Genomic DNA, 19,155 nt, shown 5'->3' with positions numbered 1-19,155 from the left:
TTGTAGCGAGGTGTCTTAATTGTTTTCTTTTTTTAATAACAAACCGTCGTAGAGCAGTTTCTTCAAAATTTAATCTCAGTACAAAACTATAAAGCGATCACACTTAGTTTGAGTGTGATCACACAATAATCGAGTGCATCTATGTTTGGTGTAAACTAACGAACCACACAATATACGATAACTTGACTTTTCAAACAGCGCAATCGCGAGAGGTATAAATCTGCCATTGAATCAACTAGATAAAACGGTAACGATCACATTAATTCGCTGTACAGTTAAACCAAATATCTAGTAAGTATAATTGAACTTTTAATAGTTTATACATTAGAAATAGGAAATAATAAAAAAGACCTGTACAAAATATAATCAATTTAAGAAGTAGAAGGCAATATTTTCGGCATCAGACTTTCCTTTTACGGCTATTATATTGTAGCTGCTAGGAAATGATAGCTCGTTTTTTGTTAAATGATGACTCTAAACGATGGTTGTGGAAGTCGCCGCTGACTAGCCACTTGCAAGTGGGTTCTGCGTACAACGTTGTCTTATACCGATTGAGTAATAACTCTCATGCACAACTGTAATTGTTGCAAGCAAGGTGTCTGGTGAATAATGGCTCTTTATTTACACAAGCTCTATAAGCATGAAAAGATAGAACAATTAGATACAATTCACTACAATCAAGCGTAATGCTGAAATGAGTTAACAAATAAACATGTTACACTTGTAAATGTAAGAATGTTAAGATATATATGTTACAAAAATATACAAAGCTGCATAAAGGTAGGTTAATATTACCAAGCTGTTCTTAATCAAGAATCAGAACGCCATTCTCAGTTTTTAGTTTCGTCGTTCGTAGTCTGTATCACTTGTTCTGTGCTCTTTGTTCTCCCCACTAAGGTATCTTCTCTGTTGCATATCCTTACCCCTCCCGCTTAACACTGGAGCACCTTTGCTTATATAGCAAAAGCTGGGTGTTAATCTATGGGCTTTATGCGCAAGCTGGCTTTTGGGCTAATCCGAGTATAGTTGAACACTTATGATAATTAGAAAAAGCTCAGCTCAGTAAATCCATCACACGTTTATAGTATATTATTACTAGAAATTCCCCTGTCTTGCAGCCCACGATCAAAGTGATATTGGAAAAAATAAAGCCTACCTACTGTGGGTTAAGAAATGCAATTTTAGCAGTCAAATGGCACTGCAGTGCAATAGGAGAACTGCAATGGTAGCTGCAATGGTAGCTGCAATTGTAGCTGTAATGTACTCGGTGTTATCATGTACAACAAACAGCGGTAATGAAAGGAAAAGATTATATGTTTATATCTCTCCCCTGCAATAGGAGAAGTGCAATACGTATTAGAAGTAAAATGGCAAGCTACTGTGTAAGATACACAGTTTGAAAGTGATAGTGTTGAATATAGAGTGGTTTTGACAGCGATGTGTAACAGAAAGCAAGCATTAGCATTCACTTGTGTCTGGAAGTTTTTTGCAAACTAGAGCAAAATGAAAAAATGGGTCATAATCACAGAAACCATGGTTGAGTCGGGTGTGTGAGATTTAGAGTTATCTAAACTGGCAAAAGGAGAAAATTCTCAGTTATTTTGTGAAAAAAAAATTGATTCCTGTTTAATTGCAGCAGATTTTATGGTCATTAAACTGAGTGCATGTTTACCATTGGTGCGAAAGCATAGTTCTGAGAAAACTGGTGTTAAAGTTTGAGAAACGAAAACCAATGAAATGTAAACAATTTTGTTTACATTTCAAAACGTCATAGCAAGAAGTTGTGATATTTATTTAAATTTTTGAATTTATATCCAAAAAATTATGCTGAATTTAAAAATCTTAACACATTTCAATTAGTTGTCATAGAAATAGCTGTATATCTACAAGAAAATGTAGGCTTATTACTTAATTTTGCAGATATTAAAAACGGGTTGGCAGTACCGCGATATTATCTTCGTACCGCCGTATCTGCAGTACCGCCGTAATATCTTCAACAAAATCTTTAGAAAAATAATAACAGTAACATATTGCACACCATCGGTCACTATATACGTCGATCTTGTAAATTGGAACGGTTATTCTTATAATTAAATCTTATAATAATTTTATAAAATCAAATAATTAAATCAAATAATAAAATCGCCAAAAAAGAAACGATTACTTCTACGTTAATTACAGAAACCTTCGGCAATTGGACAATGCCATAGACTGGTGAAATGTACATGTTTTTCTCGTGAAATGCGCACGACTTACTAGTTCTACTATCTGTCACACAGCTTTATATTGGCGTTTTGTTTGCCGGTCTTAATTTTGATTAAAAAGGCTTGTCAGGTTTTAATGGCGATTTAGGCCAAATTTATCTGTCTAGTTATGTATTATCCGATCAGATGGGTAAGTTTTAGGATATTGTCTCAACTTTTCAAAGACTTGGTAACATATTTAAATAGGTTTATATGTGTTTTGTATCATTATTATACTTAAACGACTCTACACAAAAATGGTTAAATTTTTTGATGGGGTTTCGGTACAAGGGTTCAGTTACGGTCATTGAGGATAATTTTCGGGAGTTGTGTGCACATATGCATTTATCATAAAGCTCCCAAACAATTGCTTCGCTCGTGTTTGGTCGTGGGATAATATATACCAAAAGCAGTTTTTCTTCTATGAAAACCCCACGTTTTTCTTTTATGAAAACCCCACGTTTTTTTGCAAAGATTTTTTGTCATGATTTAAAGCGCCATAAAACAATTTTAGAATTATCACAGTCGTTTTTATGCACTGACTTAAAAAAACCCAAGGTTGTGCCTGTTTTGTTGCAGAAATGGTTCTTGTTCGGGGTGAACAACTTGCTGAGGGTAAGACAAAGATTATTTACGCTGTCAAAGATGATGCTAACCTCTGTATAGTGTACTCGAAAGATCGTATCACAGCACACAATGCTGCTAGGTATGAAGCTTGCTTAAAGATGAACTTACTCCAATTTTTAGTATATTTTATCGGAAAGTGTCGGTATTTTTATACTATTTGCGATTGTTTTTTATGTTTGAGGTGATCCGACTGTCAGGATGTTTCAAGATTAAAGTCAACAAAACTTGATCACGGTTAAAATGATCAGATTAAACGAAAGTGTGTCATTATGTAGCTGCATAAAGACCAAGGGAATAGACACACGTAATGGTTCAACTAGAATGCTGTAACATCAACTTTAGCAATGATAGCAACTAGGGATGTCATTTCGGCACATTTTAAATCGTGATTGAGTTTTGTCGATTTTAATCTTGAAACGTCCTGGCAGTCAGTTCACTTAAAACATAACACGAAACCTTAAATGATAGAAGAATACCTTCGACTTTTTGATAAAATATATTAGAAAATTTGTGTCACATCCTTTTTGAACAGTGTTTGAATAAGCAGAACTGCCAGAATGATCCTATCATTATATCGCTTACTGACTCTGTAGTGGTCAGGGTTGTGACTACTTGACTAGTATACCATAGGGTGAGTAGTATCTCCTAGCTGGCATCAATAATGGGACAGTCAACATCAAGCTGATATTGGCTCTGTTTGACTCACCACAATTTGACCACCATAAACATTATGTAATCAGTCTATTGCGTGAGAAGTGGCAATGCAATCCACGGCAGAATAAGGCCGGCTTGACTACCCTTCTTTTTGCCGAAGAACTCAGACTATCTTTGTCTCGGAAATGGTCACTCAGTGGTGTGGCAAAGGCCAACTATTAAGGCTTTGATATTTGAAAATGTCTGAATTTGAAAAACATTTTTGAAATATGTGTCTTGATTCTTCAGTGGCTGCAGACTGATCATGTATGCCATGTTTTCCATGATTATACAGCATCTCTTTGTATTAATAATGCTTTTAGTAATGCTTCCACTTGTCGCTTATTTTCTATTGGTTATGGATTCAAGGCTGTTTGTGATGACACTATACGCTGTAATCAGATTTCGAATTACGATCACCTCAGCGTACAAATATTTGTCTCAACTTACAAAGTAGTTTCAGACTTTGGAAGCTGCTGAGAACATAACCGTTTGTAAAGTAGTACATAAGTATTTAGTTTGCTTTCGAGTTGCTGGAATAATATTCAACTTCATTTTTCAGTTTTAAAATTGCAGATCCCAAGATGACTTATGTCAGTGATGGTAGGGGTGAGAAAAGTAAGACGACAATGCTTTTCTACTAGTTTAGACAACATATAATAGTCAAACGCGAGCAAACATCTTTTGATCATTTCTTCAAAAAGTTGCCAACACCGTCTAGTAGTCATTGCGAGGAAGAAACTGAAAGACGTATGACTAAAAGAACACAAGTGAAAGTCAAGAGATTAGTCATGATAGTTGAAAATAAAATTTTAAAATGTACCAAATGTAAACACAAAAAATATATGTAAAGAGTTACCGTATGTAGATTTAAAATTTATGTAATCTAACTCATTACCTCCATCACGAACTCCGTTGATACACCATTTGTCTCGTGTATAATTCCCAAGACTACACCTGAACTCACTTGTTTTATAGTAACGGTTATGTCACAATAAATACCTCTTTATAATAATCATCACTTTATTTATTTAATTCCTCATGTATTATGCAGGTTTTTTATAATTATTCATGTAACGATTTTTAAATGGTATATGTAATTACCTAAAGTATTTATCATTAATTTTTTGAGTTGCAGAATTAATTAAATATAATATTCATATAAGAATTCTTGTTCCATCATATAATAGTTGTGACATATGAGGCAGATACCAGAACTAATTCACTTTGTTCGGAATGGTTCAAATTGCCGTATGCGACGATGTGCTCCACGTGAGACCTTTTTTAGTGCTTCGTAAGCAAATAAAAAAGTAAGGCTCTGTCCATTGATGACCCTGAGTCAAAAAGATAATTTTGGACATAATAGTGATGCCATTGAAAAAGGAAGCCAAATGGATCAGTGCTTGCATTCCTACACTGGTTTCAACTGCCAACATTGTTTGTTATAGCCACGATTTTAGGGTATTTGTTACCAGGCAACAAATACACAAAATTTTACGAAGCTTCACGAGGAGACTGATTGTTTGCTACATTTTTATGTTTGCTAATCGGATGAGATCAGTGTGCTGTGCCACTATTGTGTAATCCATAATGAAAACAACTTTCTGCTAATGCTCAGCTTGCCTTCTATTTTTCCATTTAGGGCTAATGAGTTGGAAGGAAAGGCTCAAGTGTCCACCCGCACAGCAGCTAGTGTTTTTGGTCTTCTCACTGATGCAGGTATGTCTTCCTATCCTTGTAACTATAATAGGAAACAAATGTGATGGGAAAATTTGTATTCAAAATGTATTTTTATGACCGCCAAGAACAATAATTTACTAAAGCATTTTTATTTGCTACTTTAGTTTTTGGTTGTAAAAAATAGTATTGTCACCTCAATGCTGAAGTTATCATCAGAAGTGGTCATCCCTAGTATTTTCTATAAGTGAAACATCTTGCAAGGAGATCGAGTGGCTGCAGCATTTGTTGACTCCTCCTGCCACTGCACTATAAAAATTCAATTCTTTTCTTTATGTATTTCTTGCAGGAATCCGCAACCACTTTGTGCGTCAGGAGAGTGAGAGAGAGTTTGTGGCTGAGCGTTGCGCCATGATTCCAATAGAATGGGTGACTCGCCGCATAGCCACTGGTTCCTTTCTCAAGCGCAACTACAATGTCAAGGAGGGATTTCGGTTCACCCCTGTTAAAAGAGAAACTTTTTACAAGGTGTGCAGTTATTGAACACTTTTGTGTGAGCACTGTTCTGATGGGTTGTACATAATGCCGCACAACTCTGACTTGGAGGTTGGTTACTGATTGTAACTGATCGCTAACTGAACGGCAGCAATCCCCTAGTCTAATGATAGTCGCTGACACTTACTGTAACCGATCTTTAAACTGGTATTATAATAATTATTTTTACAATTAATATAATGAAAAAAAGATTATTAAAAGTGCTCTAAACTATGATTGCCCAATGTTTAATCGAGATGTAGTGATTTTACATACATGTAAAGCAGGGCTTCCCAATTATGGGTGCAACAATTAATCGTGAAGAGGAAGAAAGTGTATTTGTTGTTGCAACAACTTGCTTATGTAAATCCAGATTTCATCGCTTCTATATGTTAAAAATAAATATTGTAATGCCATCAATCCTGCGCATTTTAGTTACCTTCAAGGAGCTGCGTTTTGATTAGATAATAGCAGACAAGAGGCAGGAAAAATTCAAAGATCATAAAGTGAGTTTTTATGTATGTAGCCGCAGTGTGAAAACAGACTCTTCTTAGAATGACCTTCCAATAACGTATTGTTTCCATATATTCCGAATATGTCGATATATCATTGTTTTGAGCATGTTGTTTCATTCATAACAAGAGGTGCGAGGCCCTCGTCAGTTATAGCGGGTACGGCGATGAAAACGAGTAGGGAAACGCTGATATAAAAGGTCATGAAGAAAACTAAAGATCTGATGCTCATCTCTTTAGTGCAGGACAGGCTAACCTGGTTAAGTTATTAGTATCTTGTTACCATGTGCTATCAACCTCTCCGTCATTTCTACGCAGTTGCTTTTCTCTAATGTTGTAGAGGTGTTTGTTGCTGTTTCAGGATGATGCCAATAATGACCCTGAGTGGTCTCTGCAGGATGTGATCTCAGCAGAGATGGTGGCAGGCGGTGTAGCGATCACAGCCCAACACGTCGATATGATGTCTCGTACCTCGGAGTGTGTGTTTGAGATACTCGAAAGAGCCTGGGCTTCCATAGACTGTGCTCTTATTGACATGAAAATAGAATTCGGTGTCAACTCAAAAGGTTTGCAGAATTCTACTATTAGTTTGTTTATTTTGATGTTTGTAATCCTTGTAAAGAAATTCAACTAGTAGTTGTGGCCTCCTACTTCTCAATGAGAACACAACTCCTTTGTTTGCATATTTAGCATAAATATTAAAAATCTATTTTATGTAAATATCTTGATCCCTTTACTACTTGATTATCAATGTAAAAGTGCTGCAAACGATTTTCAAGGCAAAATTCTTGTCAATTTAAGCTCCAATTGTATAAAGCTGTATAAAGTTGATATTGTGAGTAATCACGTTACTCATTGTGTTAGACTGTAGCGCTGTAGCGCTGGTGTTAGACTGTAGCGCTGTAGCGCTGGTGTTAGACTGTAGCGCTGTAGCGCTGGTGTTAGACTGTAGCGCTGTAGCGCTGGTGTTAGACTGTAGCGCTGTAGGGTATATTAACTGTTGATATATTATTTTATTACTATTTTTATTAATGGCTGTACAAGTATGTAGCTGCTAAGGAACTCATACTTACCGACGGTCTAAGTAATATCAATTTTTGAAAATCAAAATGTGTAAAATAAAAAAACTTTTTAGTATTTTTCACGATGGATAGTAAACAAATTAGGCACTGCAAGGAGTTTGAAGACAAAGCATTGCCTGTTTTTGCTCATTCGCATTGAAAGAATTTAGATACATTCTGCAAAATTTGGCTTGGTAGAGCGTTAACATATGCATTTGTATGTCATTAGCCGGTGGGCAGCGACCAATGGGAACCAGGCTTTGAAAACGTTCAAGTTAACAAACTTTACTTTATCCATTCAGTAAAGCTGTACATCATGAGTCAAGTAATTTTCATGCATATAAATTTCTCCTTCTGTAGTTGTCTAGCGCTTGTAAATGGTAACCAAGTATAACCAGGCTTAAGAGTGATGGAAATTAGCATCAGGCTATATATGTACCCTTCACTAGAGGCTATAGATGTATCCTCCACTAGAGGTTATAGAAGTACCCTCTACTAGAGGCTATAGGTGTACCCCCACTAGAGGCTATAGATGTACTCTCCACTAGATATTATAGATGGGCCCCCACTAGAGGTTATAGATGTACCCTCCAATAGAGGCTATATATGTACCCTCTACTAGAGGCTATAGATGTATCCTCCACTAGAAGTTATAGATTTACCATCCACTAGAGGCTATAGATGTACCCTTCACTAGAGGTTTCATCAAGCTTGTATTCATAGACAACTTATTAGACATCAATGGACTTACTTATGGAGTTGAACAATTGTTATTTGGAGTTTCAGTAAATATTTGCCCCTTTTTCGCAGATAAAAAAGTATTGGCCACAATACTTAAGGTTTCTTGTGAAGTTGTGTCCATCCAAATGTTTACCATAATACGAGCCGTGTCTGTTTGTCCGAAGCCTCGGTTAGAGGGAAAGAGATTGCGTCGTACGTGATTTGAACTTGGGACATTCATCTCAGCAGCCCAGCACTCTTACACCTTGGCTAGTAGTCCACTTGTCAGCATAATAGAGTAGTACGGATGCTTACACTCCATGTTTTATTGGCACATCTGACAATCTCTCATGGCACACCGGACTACCAGGGTACTAGCAGCACTAACGACTGAAATAGTTGCAATGTGGTTAGAGAGTTGTTTTCTTTTTGCTATGCATAAGCTGTCTGAAGAACTGGAGAATTATGAGAGTTATTAGAGTTCGAAAAGCGTATAAATGTGTGTCTACCGGTCACTAGACATACTTATGCGCATGCATGTGTGTATCTGCATACATTCCTCGCCTGTGCACTTGTTGCTTGAGCCCTTATTCATACTAGAGATAGAGGAAACATGTTGTCTGTCTTTGCACTCAGTGGAATCTTATCTGGGTTTTTTTCGATCATTTACAGGGGAGGTCATCTTGGCAGACATAATAGATGCAGACTCCTGGCGATTGTGGCCCGCTGGTGACAGGCGACTGATGAAAGACAAGCAAGTCTACAGAGACATGGCCGAGGTGACACCAGAGGCCCTTCAGCAGGTCAAGAGAAATTTTGAGTGGATTGCTGACAAACTTGAGGTAATCAGTGGTGAGCATGTGGATCTTGGACAAATATTTACCGTAAAACCTCTATTCAAGCCCCACCTTCATTTGAATGCCACCTCTAATAGAATGCCACTTCTAATAGAACGTCATTATAGGCGAAGAGTTAAAAATACAGCACCACAATTTAGTTGATGGCCATCTCTACTTGACTGCCACTTTGACATTCTTTGATCTTTACGAAACCATAATAGAAAGTGATCAATAGAATATATCCACAAAATCGTACTAATAAAGACATTAATTACATTGTAAATTTTACCCTTTTACAGGCGAAGCGATGCTAATGTCACCTATATCTTGCACTCTCTTTCAGGCAGAGCGACATCGATCCCGTCAGCCTTGGCATTTTTGCTAAACCGTTTTTCGTATACGTCGAAGTATCAGACCAAGTTAAACAAAGAATTACATGGAGTAAAACTTATTAGCCGGATACAGTTATTGATTATTTTCATGGGTCGCTTTTAAAGTTTTAAAGAAAAAAGCTGTAAAGCTTTGGAGTTAAAGAACATACTTTGATATACCATAACAATGGCTGTTATTGCGTTATACGGTTTTCCTGAAGAGTGTTTTCATCGTTCATCAAAACGCTTCAACCTCATGAGGTCAGATTATAAACCACATCATGGATGAATCTGAAGACAATGGATCAGATTTAGACCTTGTGTAGTTCAGATGATTGTGATGATCGATATTCTCAGGTACGCAGTCGCTAAAATCATGGCAACCACTACAGCAACAATGAAATAATTAATTTTTATTGATGTGATAAAGTCATAACTAGTACGATTTTGTTGGCCTTTTCCTACTGATCACTTTCTATTATGGGTTCGTAAAGATCAGTGTCAAAGTGGCAGTCAAATAGGGGTGGCGTTCAATTAAAGGGTGGGGCTCTATTTTTCAACCATTATTCCGTAATGGCGTTCTATTGGAGGTGATGTTTAAATATAGGTGGCGTTCAATTAGAGGTTTTATGGTATGTATCTCAATCACCAAATCTGCCTCTGAACCTATGCATAGCTGAGCTATCACTTGTCACTAGGATAAAGTAATAGTAAAAACCTTTTTATTATTACTTCTTCATTAATATATTTTATATAGTTTTTACATAACATCTGTAATGAATTTTTTTAATGCTACTGGTAACTGCATACAAGATTTATTAACGCTTTGTGTCCTGGGTCTGAGATATTTTAGTAAAATGTTTTTTCACCTCATCCTACATGCGAGCGAACTCAACTTCTTAGCTTCACTTTATTTTTTGTACCGTAAGATTATGAAATTTTGATTGCTTTGTGCAGTATACGCTTTCAGTATAATTCAAAAGTTTGAAGTCGATTAGACTATTATTTCTTGAGATATTGCTAAAATACTGAGGGCACTTGTAACCTCCCTAGAAATAAAAAATGGCTGATTAAAAAAGTCTCTAATTATATACTGATTAGAATTCTTTGTAATGAAGATCAAAAATAGACTAAAATAGATACTACATGTGCTTCAAGCTAGTTCTACAAGCTTGGAGCTTTAATATGATATGATGTTCAGTTCAAAATGAATTGTATTATTCTAAGTACTTCCGCAGTTGATTGAAGGTTGTTAATACGGTCTAGGATCAGGGGGCTTGCTTGTGTATACAAAGGGATTCTCCAAAGTGTTAAGCAGTTGGAGTGGGTCATAAAATGAATCAAATAAACGCAATGTATTTTATAAAAGTCTGTGCTGTAACATAAAATACGAATTTTTATACGAATTTTTGCTGTAACATAAAATTATTTTTAACCTACTAAGCTGACCTTAGAACCAATTAACTTCAAATATAGTTTGTACAAATTGAAATTAATGGATGAATCATCTTTTATACTTGAATACTTATAATCGCCAAACAAAGTTTCAGCTAAAAATTTCCTTAGAACAAAATGGTTTACGTATGTATGTATTTATTTTCATTATTTTAATATACAACATATAAAAGATAAGACATTTGTAGAAAATGAGGGTCCATATACGCAATAGCAGAGCTAATCATGGCGCCGAACCCAAGTCAGCAGACAAATCAGCAGACGTTTGGCTGATCATCCAACTCCCCCAGCAGCCTTCACCCTTATGTTGTTTCTTAGTCTTGTCGTTATCTGTCGATCGTGTTCACAGTTGCTGCTGCCGGCACCGAAATGCCGCGCTGTAGTGATCATGGGCTCTCCTAGCGATAAGGCTTGGGCCGAAAAGATCGCTGCTTGCTGTCAGAAGTTTGGAGTGCCAGCTGTATGTCGAGTCAGCTCCGCTCATAAGAGTACGGAAGGGACATTGGCAATCGTCTCCCATTATGAAGGTCAGTTGCCAAAGCTTTGCACAAATAGATTTTAAATAACTGCGCTATAAATTATAGACTGAAGACCAGCCAAGTTAGCTGTATTGAAAATGAACTTGTACTTTATCAGAAATTAATGGTATTTTTCTATTATTGTTCTTGTTATTTGAAGTGGTCTGACTGACAGATTGTTTCAAAATTAAAATCGACAAACCTTCATCGCGTTTGAAACGCTTTTTGAAACGCTCAGACCAAATGAAAGTGTGATTATGATGTCTATAGTTGCAAATAGACTGACAAAATAGAGATGCACAACGCTGCAACTTGAACACAATAGCTGGTATCAGCTATCGCAACAATAACAAATAATGTTTTTTTACTTACGTTCTTTTACTGAGAATTTTAACCGTGATGAAGTTTTTTTGATGCTAATCTTGAAACATCCTGGCAGTCAGACCATCTCAACAATCAAAAACAATCGCATATGATAGAAAAATGCTGATACTTTCTGATAAAACCTACCAACATTTTGGGAATTTTCTTTGTTAGTCCGCGAATCCTGAATCCTAATTCTGTTTGAGGCATGATATGTTTTTTGTGGCAACTGATGTAGTGGGATCTATAAACGCTGATGTAGTGGGATCTATACATGCTGATGTAGTAGGATCCATACAAGCTGAATAACTTTTTCTCAATACTGTCTTCATTGGTTATACGCTGGCTAAGAAAGCTTTGTGTATGTGGCTATTCTCAGCGATTCTCTTTTCGGACCTTGTTAGTCAGAGAAGTCTCTTAGTCACGGATTTATCTTTCCCTGTAGCTTTTAAAAGTATCAAAGGATCTGTCGTCACTAAACATCTTGAACTTCGGACTTAGATTCCACTAGAAAGTAAATGTGATGATAGTTATATCCCGTTTTATTTCAGCTTGCAAGCTAATCTCATGTTTGCTATGGTAAGTTTGCTGATGATTTTGGTTAGCTCTTCTTAACATCAGAAGTTATAAATAACTATAACGTATCGATATTTTTAGTTATATAAGCTATAGCATTTGTGTTGGCTACATTCAGCAAATGTAGAGCCTTTATATTCTAGTCGAGGTCTCCATACATTGCTGCAGTTTACACCTTTCTATCTCTATCTTCAGCATTTTCTATAGCATCAATAGATTTGCACCAGTTCTTGCCCAGTTTATGTAGTCAGCAGCGTGTAGACTGTAGCTATTTACTGGCTTTACAATGCACGCTCGCGCCAGTCACCAGATTCCTGGCCAGCCACTAATTGGTAAAATCTTAGAAAGCGCAAGCCACTAGTAAATTTCAAATGATTGATGTGAAGGACATTGAATAATTATGATTGTGGATACACCTTACCTTGTGTTCTGTCGTACGAACATAAGCTAAAAATAGTGTCGCTATTTTCACTATTTCCTTCAATTTTCTTAAAATTGCGCTTTCAAGTAGTGATTTCTAACAAATATGCAGCTGTACTCACCAACAGGACTGCTTTATAAATCAGAGCTGAGGGAGGTGCATACCACTCTAATCTACTCACACGGAGTGATCACTTGCATGGTGAGGTAGCATGCACCTAAAGCAAGTGTACGGTGTTGTTGCTTTAGGTGAGCCAAATAGCAACTTCTGAAAATCATTTTTTGCTTTCACTAGCTGCATTACCCGCCTACGAAAACAGATTCACACGCTGCATAAGGTTTATTGAGAGTTGTCTTTCATATTGTAAAACAACTCCAAATATGCAGTCTACTGAAATTGTTGCCCTGATCAGAGTATGCATACAGATGTACATGTCAATAATGTTGGGAGAACAATAGAATTCTGCAATGTGTTTTATAGCTAGATGCAAGTAAAATCTAGTAAATATTCTAAATTCATGCGTCTAGATTCCCGCATCCGTTCATACCCATCTATATTTGCAGTTAACAATCGCGCACTTTTTCTGATGAGCCCACGCCTCGGTCAACCAGTCTTTACCCGCCTCGCAGTTGACAATTGCGCTCTTGCACTTGCCTCAGGTGAAAAGGTGACAGGTGAAAAGGTATACGCAGGTGAAAAGGTTATGTAGTGGAAGTGTGACAATTCATAGACAATACAACATTGAATGGGAAGTAATCACCTTTTTTACGTATAAATTTAGTAGGTGAGAACAGCATTTTTTCCAGTGGCCCCAAGAAACAAATGTTCACATGACCTTCTCGGTACACGTTGGCAGTAAATATTAATTACATGTAAATTACTGCTCATTAATTTATTTTATTTAATGAGCAGTACATTTCTATAGCTGTATATGCACCTTTGTGTAGGACGCAGAACTCAGGACGGGGCTTTTTAACACGGCAACAACTTTGCCGTTTAAAACGGAACAGTACCGTTGGGCGCCGTAAAGAGCCGCGCTAACCGGAGATTTCGGTTAATGCGCCCTAGCGGTGAAAGAAAAACCGCAGAATCACGGCACCTGTATATAAGCCGCTTAGCTCAAATCATCAGAAAAAAGTAGCGGCTAATAGTCCGAAAGTACGATATTTACTACTCATATTAATTCAGTTGGCTTCGTACAACCGAAATTTGTACGACGAAAAAAGGAAAGGCCGCTCTATAAGGTGGGTACACAGACAGACAATGATTGTCTTTTATAAAGTAGATGGTGCGCTAAATGACTTGCTCCGAGCTGTCTTACTCCTGAGTAACCTATATAACGAATACAACGGCGATGGTGTGTAGAAGCAATTGTTCAGTATGTCTGGGTGTTTGTTATTTAGATCAAGGAAGAGTACACTCCTACTTTTAAATTCGGCAGTCTTTAAGCACCGTTTTCAAGTTTTGTAAAAGCTAAAGATTCACCACAATAATGGCGTCGATTCTCGATTGTAAAGACATAAAATGTTTGTAGATTTAGAATTGCCAGTCAAATGAGACGTATTAAAGTTTGGAATAGGCGTTCGTTTGGAATGAAATATGCCTGCACATGTTGACAGAAGTGTAGCTGTGTGGTGCTAAAATGTGTCTGACAAAAATTTAGACACATTTTTATATAGCCTGTGGTCCTTGTTTCACCCTTTCTGCAGTCAAATGTGCCCTTCTACAAAATATTGTCACTGTGGTATGATTGATCTAAACTGCTAGGATGTAGTTACTCGAAAACAGAGTATTGTTTATAGTCGGTGGTCTACATGTGTAATAATTTTGGAGGGCTGGCAACATTCACTGATGTTCACACTGATGTAGGCATAAATCTGGTCAACACAGTTTTCAAATAAATAATCAGCAAGTAAAACATGTCGTATTAACTAGTTGTGTTTGTATTGAGAAAATATTTTGCATTTCGACAAGTTCTGGAGAATGCTAAGCTCATGATTACAATAATTCAACAAAGAGGGATGGATGAGATTTTTCCATGAATAACATAAAATTGATAGAATTATTGATCTTTACAGTCATTAGTGAACCTTGGTGATTTTGTACATACTACTTGATCTGTTTTAATGTCTGCTTCGTAGGTCAAAATCGTTGTATGTTGGATCATATACCCAAACAAGATTACATTGTATTTATTAATTTGTTCCAGAGGCTTAATTAATACTTCACACAAGTTTAGAATGGTTATTATTATTTATTATTATTATTTATTGTGGTATATACAATGGGAATTATATATCCCAATAAACCATTATATGAAACTCTGTGAAACATGAATTATATGTAATAAACTAGATTGGTGCCTGGCGTTACACGGGTAATACAAAAAGTTTTTGCGCAGAAAATTTATTTTTATTTAGCATATACACCATTTTCCATTCTAACTTTAAAACTTCATATCATGGAGTTAAGTATTTTGTGCAGTTCAAATAAATTAGGAGAAAAGCTGAAACAACGGTAAAGGTGTTTAAATGTGAAATAATTAGCAAGTAATGGCTAGATAAAATATGATGTGTTACAATGATTACATTGAAAAGTGAATTGATAGAATTGAAACGAACTGAAAAAAATTCACGAATATGTTGAATTTATAATAAAAAAGTCCATAAAAGTGTGCCTATAAAAAGGTGACTGTTGCTGCAGAAGCTTTCAAAATTATGAACACGACTGTACTGGTACTTCTCGATAGTCGATACTGGTACAAACGTAAAAATTGGATTTCGAAATTAAATACATCGATGAAGCGCCCGAGGGTACTTTGTCTGACCGAACCGAGAGAGAGAGAATGTAGAGGGAAATCCTACTCAAGAATGTCTATGTGAACATTTTTAAGTTTTACAATTTCTAGCAATAGCCCTTTACAATAACCGTAAATTGAGAATTAAAATTGTGCGGTTGCACTGTAACGGAACATTTGAAATTGAAATGGTACAATTGAAAATTACAAAAAAAGAAAAATGGATAATGTGTTTTGAAATGGCTTTTCAACAAAAATATTTAAAAGAAGATCAAACTCAAAAGGTAATAATTTAATTTAATTCATAATAAAACGTACATATTTAAGTTTAATCACGATAAGGATACCGTAGATGAGCTAAAACAGATAGGAATGGCTTAGCCTTGTGGTTGGGCCACGTGTTTGCATACTTGCCGATGCACTCATCGCGAGTTGAATTCCAGTACGGTGGGGAATTTTCATTGCTGGATTTTAATCGCTCCTCGACACAGCGATGCCAGACAAAATACAAACAAAAGACAAGCATTGAGCTTTATTTATATAGATTAACGAAGTAATAATACATGTAATAAATAAAAAAGTATTTATTATTACATTAAATACATAAAAGTGTAGGTGCGGCTGTGTGTAGGCTCCAAGCTAGAGATGAAGTTGTACAGCTACTATAAGTATGTACCTTATTTGTGTGTAATCTTTGTTTTATATTTCATGTTACACTTTCATTTGTCATGTTCAGCCTATTCACTTTAATAAGTTCTCTTCACATCTTCCGTCACGTTCCTCCTCACGCAGGCAAGTATTACTTTCTTCCTTGTTTTACTATGATTGCACTAGTCTCTCTGAGATTCTCAAGATTGGTGCATAGTTGGAAGGATATAAACTGCTGTTCAATATTATCAAGTACTTTAGAACCTAACTACTGTAAAACCTCAAATTGAACGCTAGCCTCTATTTGAATGCCACCTCTATTTGACCACCACTATGGGAGAATAGTTGAATGGTATGTGAATGAAAACCCTGTACATATGTACAGATTTACAAAGCTGCAATACTGGTACACTTTGGGCGCATGTTTACAAGCCTTTGTGTGTCAAGGTAATAGGTATTCCATTAAGCTGGGAGGGCGCCATAACGAGGACATCTAACATACAGGCTGTCTGTGTACCAATTCAAGCAACAGTGCAGGCAGTAGCCCCTCAACCCCTTCCTTTGATTAGCATACCTAATTCGTTTTTATGTGGTTCTTAGGTGACGGCGTGCCTACAGTTTTCATAGCTGTGGCGGGTAGGAGCAATGGTCTCGGGCCAGTTATTTCAGGGAACACAGTCTATCCAGTGATAAACTGCCCTCCTCCATCAGAGAACTGGGGTGCCCAAGACATTTGGTCTTCTCTGCGGATGCCATCTGGTGAGCATGTCTTTTAACAGCAGGCTGTCAGTTATTTGATCTAGATATTACCATGTTAAAAGGAGTTGTGGCAGTGCAGGTTTTGTATTTTGGAAAAAAGGTTTCACGGGCAGACAGCATTAGTTTAATAGAGTCAGTTTGTAGTCATTCGCACAAACAGTAACACAGGTCAAGGACATACATGTAATGATGTCATTGTAAATGTGTAAGCGACTGTTTCGACTCAACAGTTTCCTGCCTTGGGTAACTCACGATTATTACAATATTTTCTGCTCCGCTACGAAAGGTTTTTTTAATAATTTAGGTTAATATAGCCTAATATTCATCACACAAGCAAATCTTATCATTAATATATTTCTGGATACATCGTTAGTTCTTCAGATATGTAGAATGTATAGAATGTATGTGTAGAATATATCTATAGAATGTATTGCATGTGCGGCATTGCGAGAATTATTATATCACTAGCAGTATCTCGACAGTCATCAAAGTTTAATATCAGTTGAATTTACGCTCTGCGTTTATTTAACCAGTTTTACTATTAAAAACAGCCAATGCAAAAATCTTCTCTTTTCCCTGCTCTAGGAATATTTAAAACATTCCGAAGTTCCACTATATATGCATATAAAAAGTATATTTACTGCTATTAAAACATGTAGTTGTCAGAATTTTAACATCTTATTGTATGAAGTGCAAGAGAGACAAATCTATAATTGGTTTTGATATAAATTCAAGCTTGAAGAAGTTGTCTCTAGGTAAATTTGTGAAAATTATCTTCTTGAACATTAAATGTTGACAAACATGGAGCATTGGTGTTCGCAGTTGTCACTAGCAGTAAGTTCAGCAATGCTTGGAGTTTCTTTAATTATGAATCAGATAGTCAGCAGGTGGGTGTTTAAGAGGCTGGTTTTCAGGGACCAGACGGAGTTTTGAAACCAAATATGGTTAACGACCTGACAGAAAGCACAGAGCATATGCATGTAAAGTTTAGATGAAGTTGGCCAAAAAATATGGAAACGCATAGCATGAATGCAGACTAACAGACAGACTCAAAATGACGAATTGTAATTTATTAATATAGATGAACTTAAATGATTTGCTAATATTTAATATATTAGTTATTATATTAAATAATATACATTGTATTTATTTTTCTGTTTTTGTCAGACTACACAATAGAACGCTGCCTCATGTTGTGAACTGGTAGCCGTAAAGGGTGAATAAATGAAAGTACCTACAGTCTAACCTTGACATACAGATTAATCTGTTCTGATACGCGACTCGTATCGAAACCGTTGCGTGTCAGGGTGCATATTCATGTGCATTGTGTTTCTGTGTAATTCATTCTTCAATTCTGTAATTTAGCGACAAGTTATTCAGGAATGGCACCTAGTATTAAAATGAATTTATTATGTAAAACTGTTTAAATAACTAAATTATATGTAAACATTTTATTAACAATCTAATAATCAATAAGAGAAGCTTTTGTTATTGCTCCACCTTAGAGACGGGTAAATGGGAGTTTAGGTCTGACAATAGATCTGATTAAAGGCAGATTGAGTGATAGGATGGTGCAAAGGAACTTACTTTAACATAAACTTAAAAAATAAGTGTTTTTTTTGCGATCAAGTTTTGTCGATCTTAATCTTGAAGAATCCTAGCAGTCAGATCACCTCAAACATAAAAAAATCGGAAATGATAGAAAACAAACAATACTTTTTGATAGAATCTATTATAATTTTGTGTAAGTTCATTTAACAGTAAATCTGTTTGATTCAAGTTCTACTATTCAGGTCTGGGATGTTCCACGACATTGAATGCTGATGGAGCCGCCGCCGCTGCTGCCCAGATCTTTGCTCTCAGTGATCATAGGATTTGGTCCAAACTGCGAGCTAGGCAACTCAACACCACCCTCGATCTCATGGTTGCTGACAAAAATCTGGTGGAGAGTTTCAGTTAATCATTATATCTGGTGTAAATGAATACCTTTACGTCCGCTCTGTTTTGAGCTTGGTGCAATCTCCACGGTATGCTAGAGACAATTTCCTGGACCAGAGCTGTAAGCATTGTTTTTAATGTCTTAAATATTTTACTGGATTTACCAACTTTTTTGTACTTCCCGATTTTACCAAAGATACGTCTGCTAAACTTACTTGGTCTTTCTTGGAATTCTTATTGGATCAGTTACTATTCATGGGCGAGAGTAGCCATAAAGGCTGGTTCACACCATATCACAGTATCTCGTCAGTAATCGCACAATAATTCGGTGATCATCTGTGATAGTACTGTTCACACTACCACAAACCCATCTGTGTTTACATCAACGAATATTCCACAGCAT

General features: G+C 36.3%; 1 protein-coding gene across 1 annotated transcript; it reads left to right on the top strand.

Moving 5' to 3' along the window:
- Positions 1-51: 51 nt before the first annotated feature.
- On the top strand, positions 52-18,960 carry LOC137405625 (multifunctional protein ADE2-like). Its single transcript, XM_068091943.1, has 9 exons — positions 52-291; positions 2,823-2,949; positions 5,206-5,282; positions 5,590-5,768; positions 6,648-6,852; positions 8,740-8,909; positions 11,082-11,259; positions 16,656-16,814; positions 18,608-18,960. The coding sequence occupies exons 2-9, from the start codon at positions 2,825-2,827 to the stop codon at positions 18,772-18,774; spliced, it is 1,260 nt and encodes a 419-aa protein (XP_067948044.1). The 5' UTR covers positions 52-291; positions 2,823-2,824; the 3' UTR covers positions 18,775-18,960.
- Positions 18,961-19,155: the final 195 nt, after the last annotated feature.

Source organism: Watersipora subatra, chromosome 10 (assembly GCF_963576615.1).
Source record: "Watersipora subatra chromosome 10, tzWatSuba1.1, whole genome shotgun sequence".
NCBI classification, from domain to species: domain Eukaryota; kingdom Metazoa; phylum Bryozoa; class Gymnolaemata; order Cheilostomatida; family Watersiporidae; genus Watersipora; species Watersipora subatra.
Note: the sequence above shows the minus strand (reverse complement) of the source record. Positions and strands in the feature narration are given on the sequence as shown.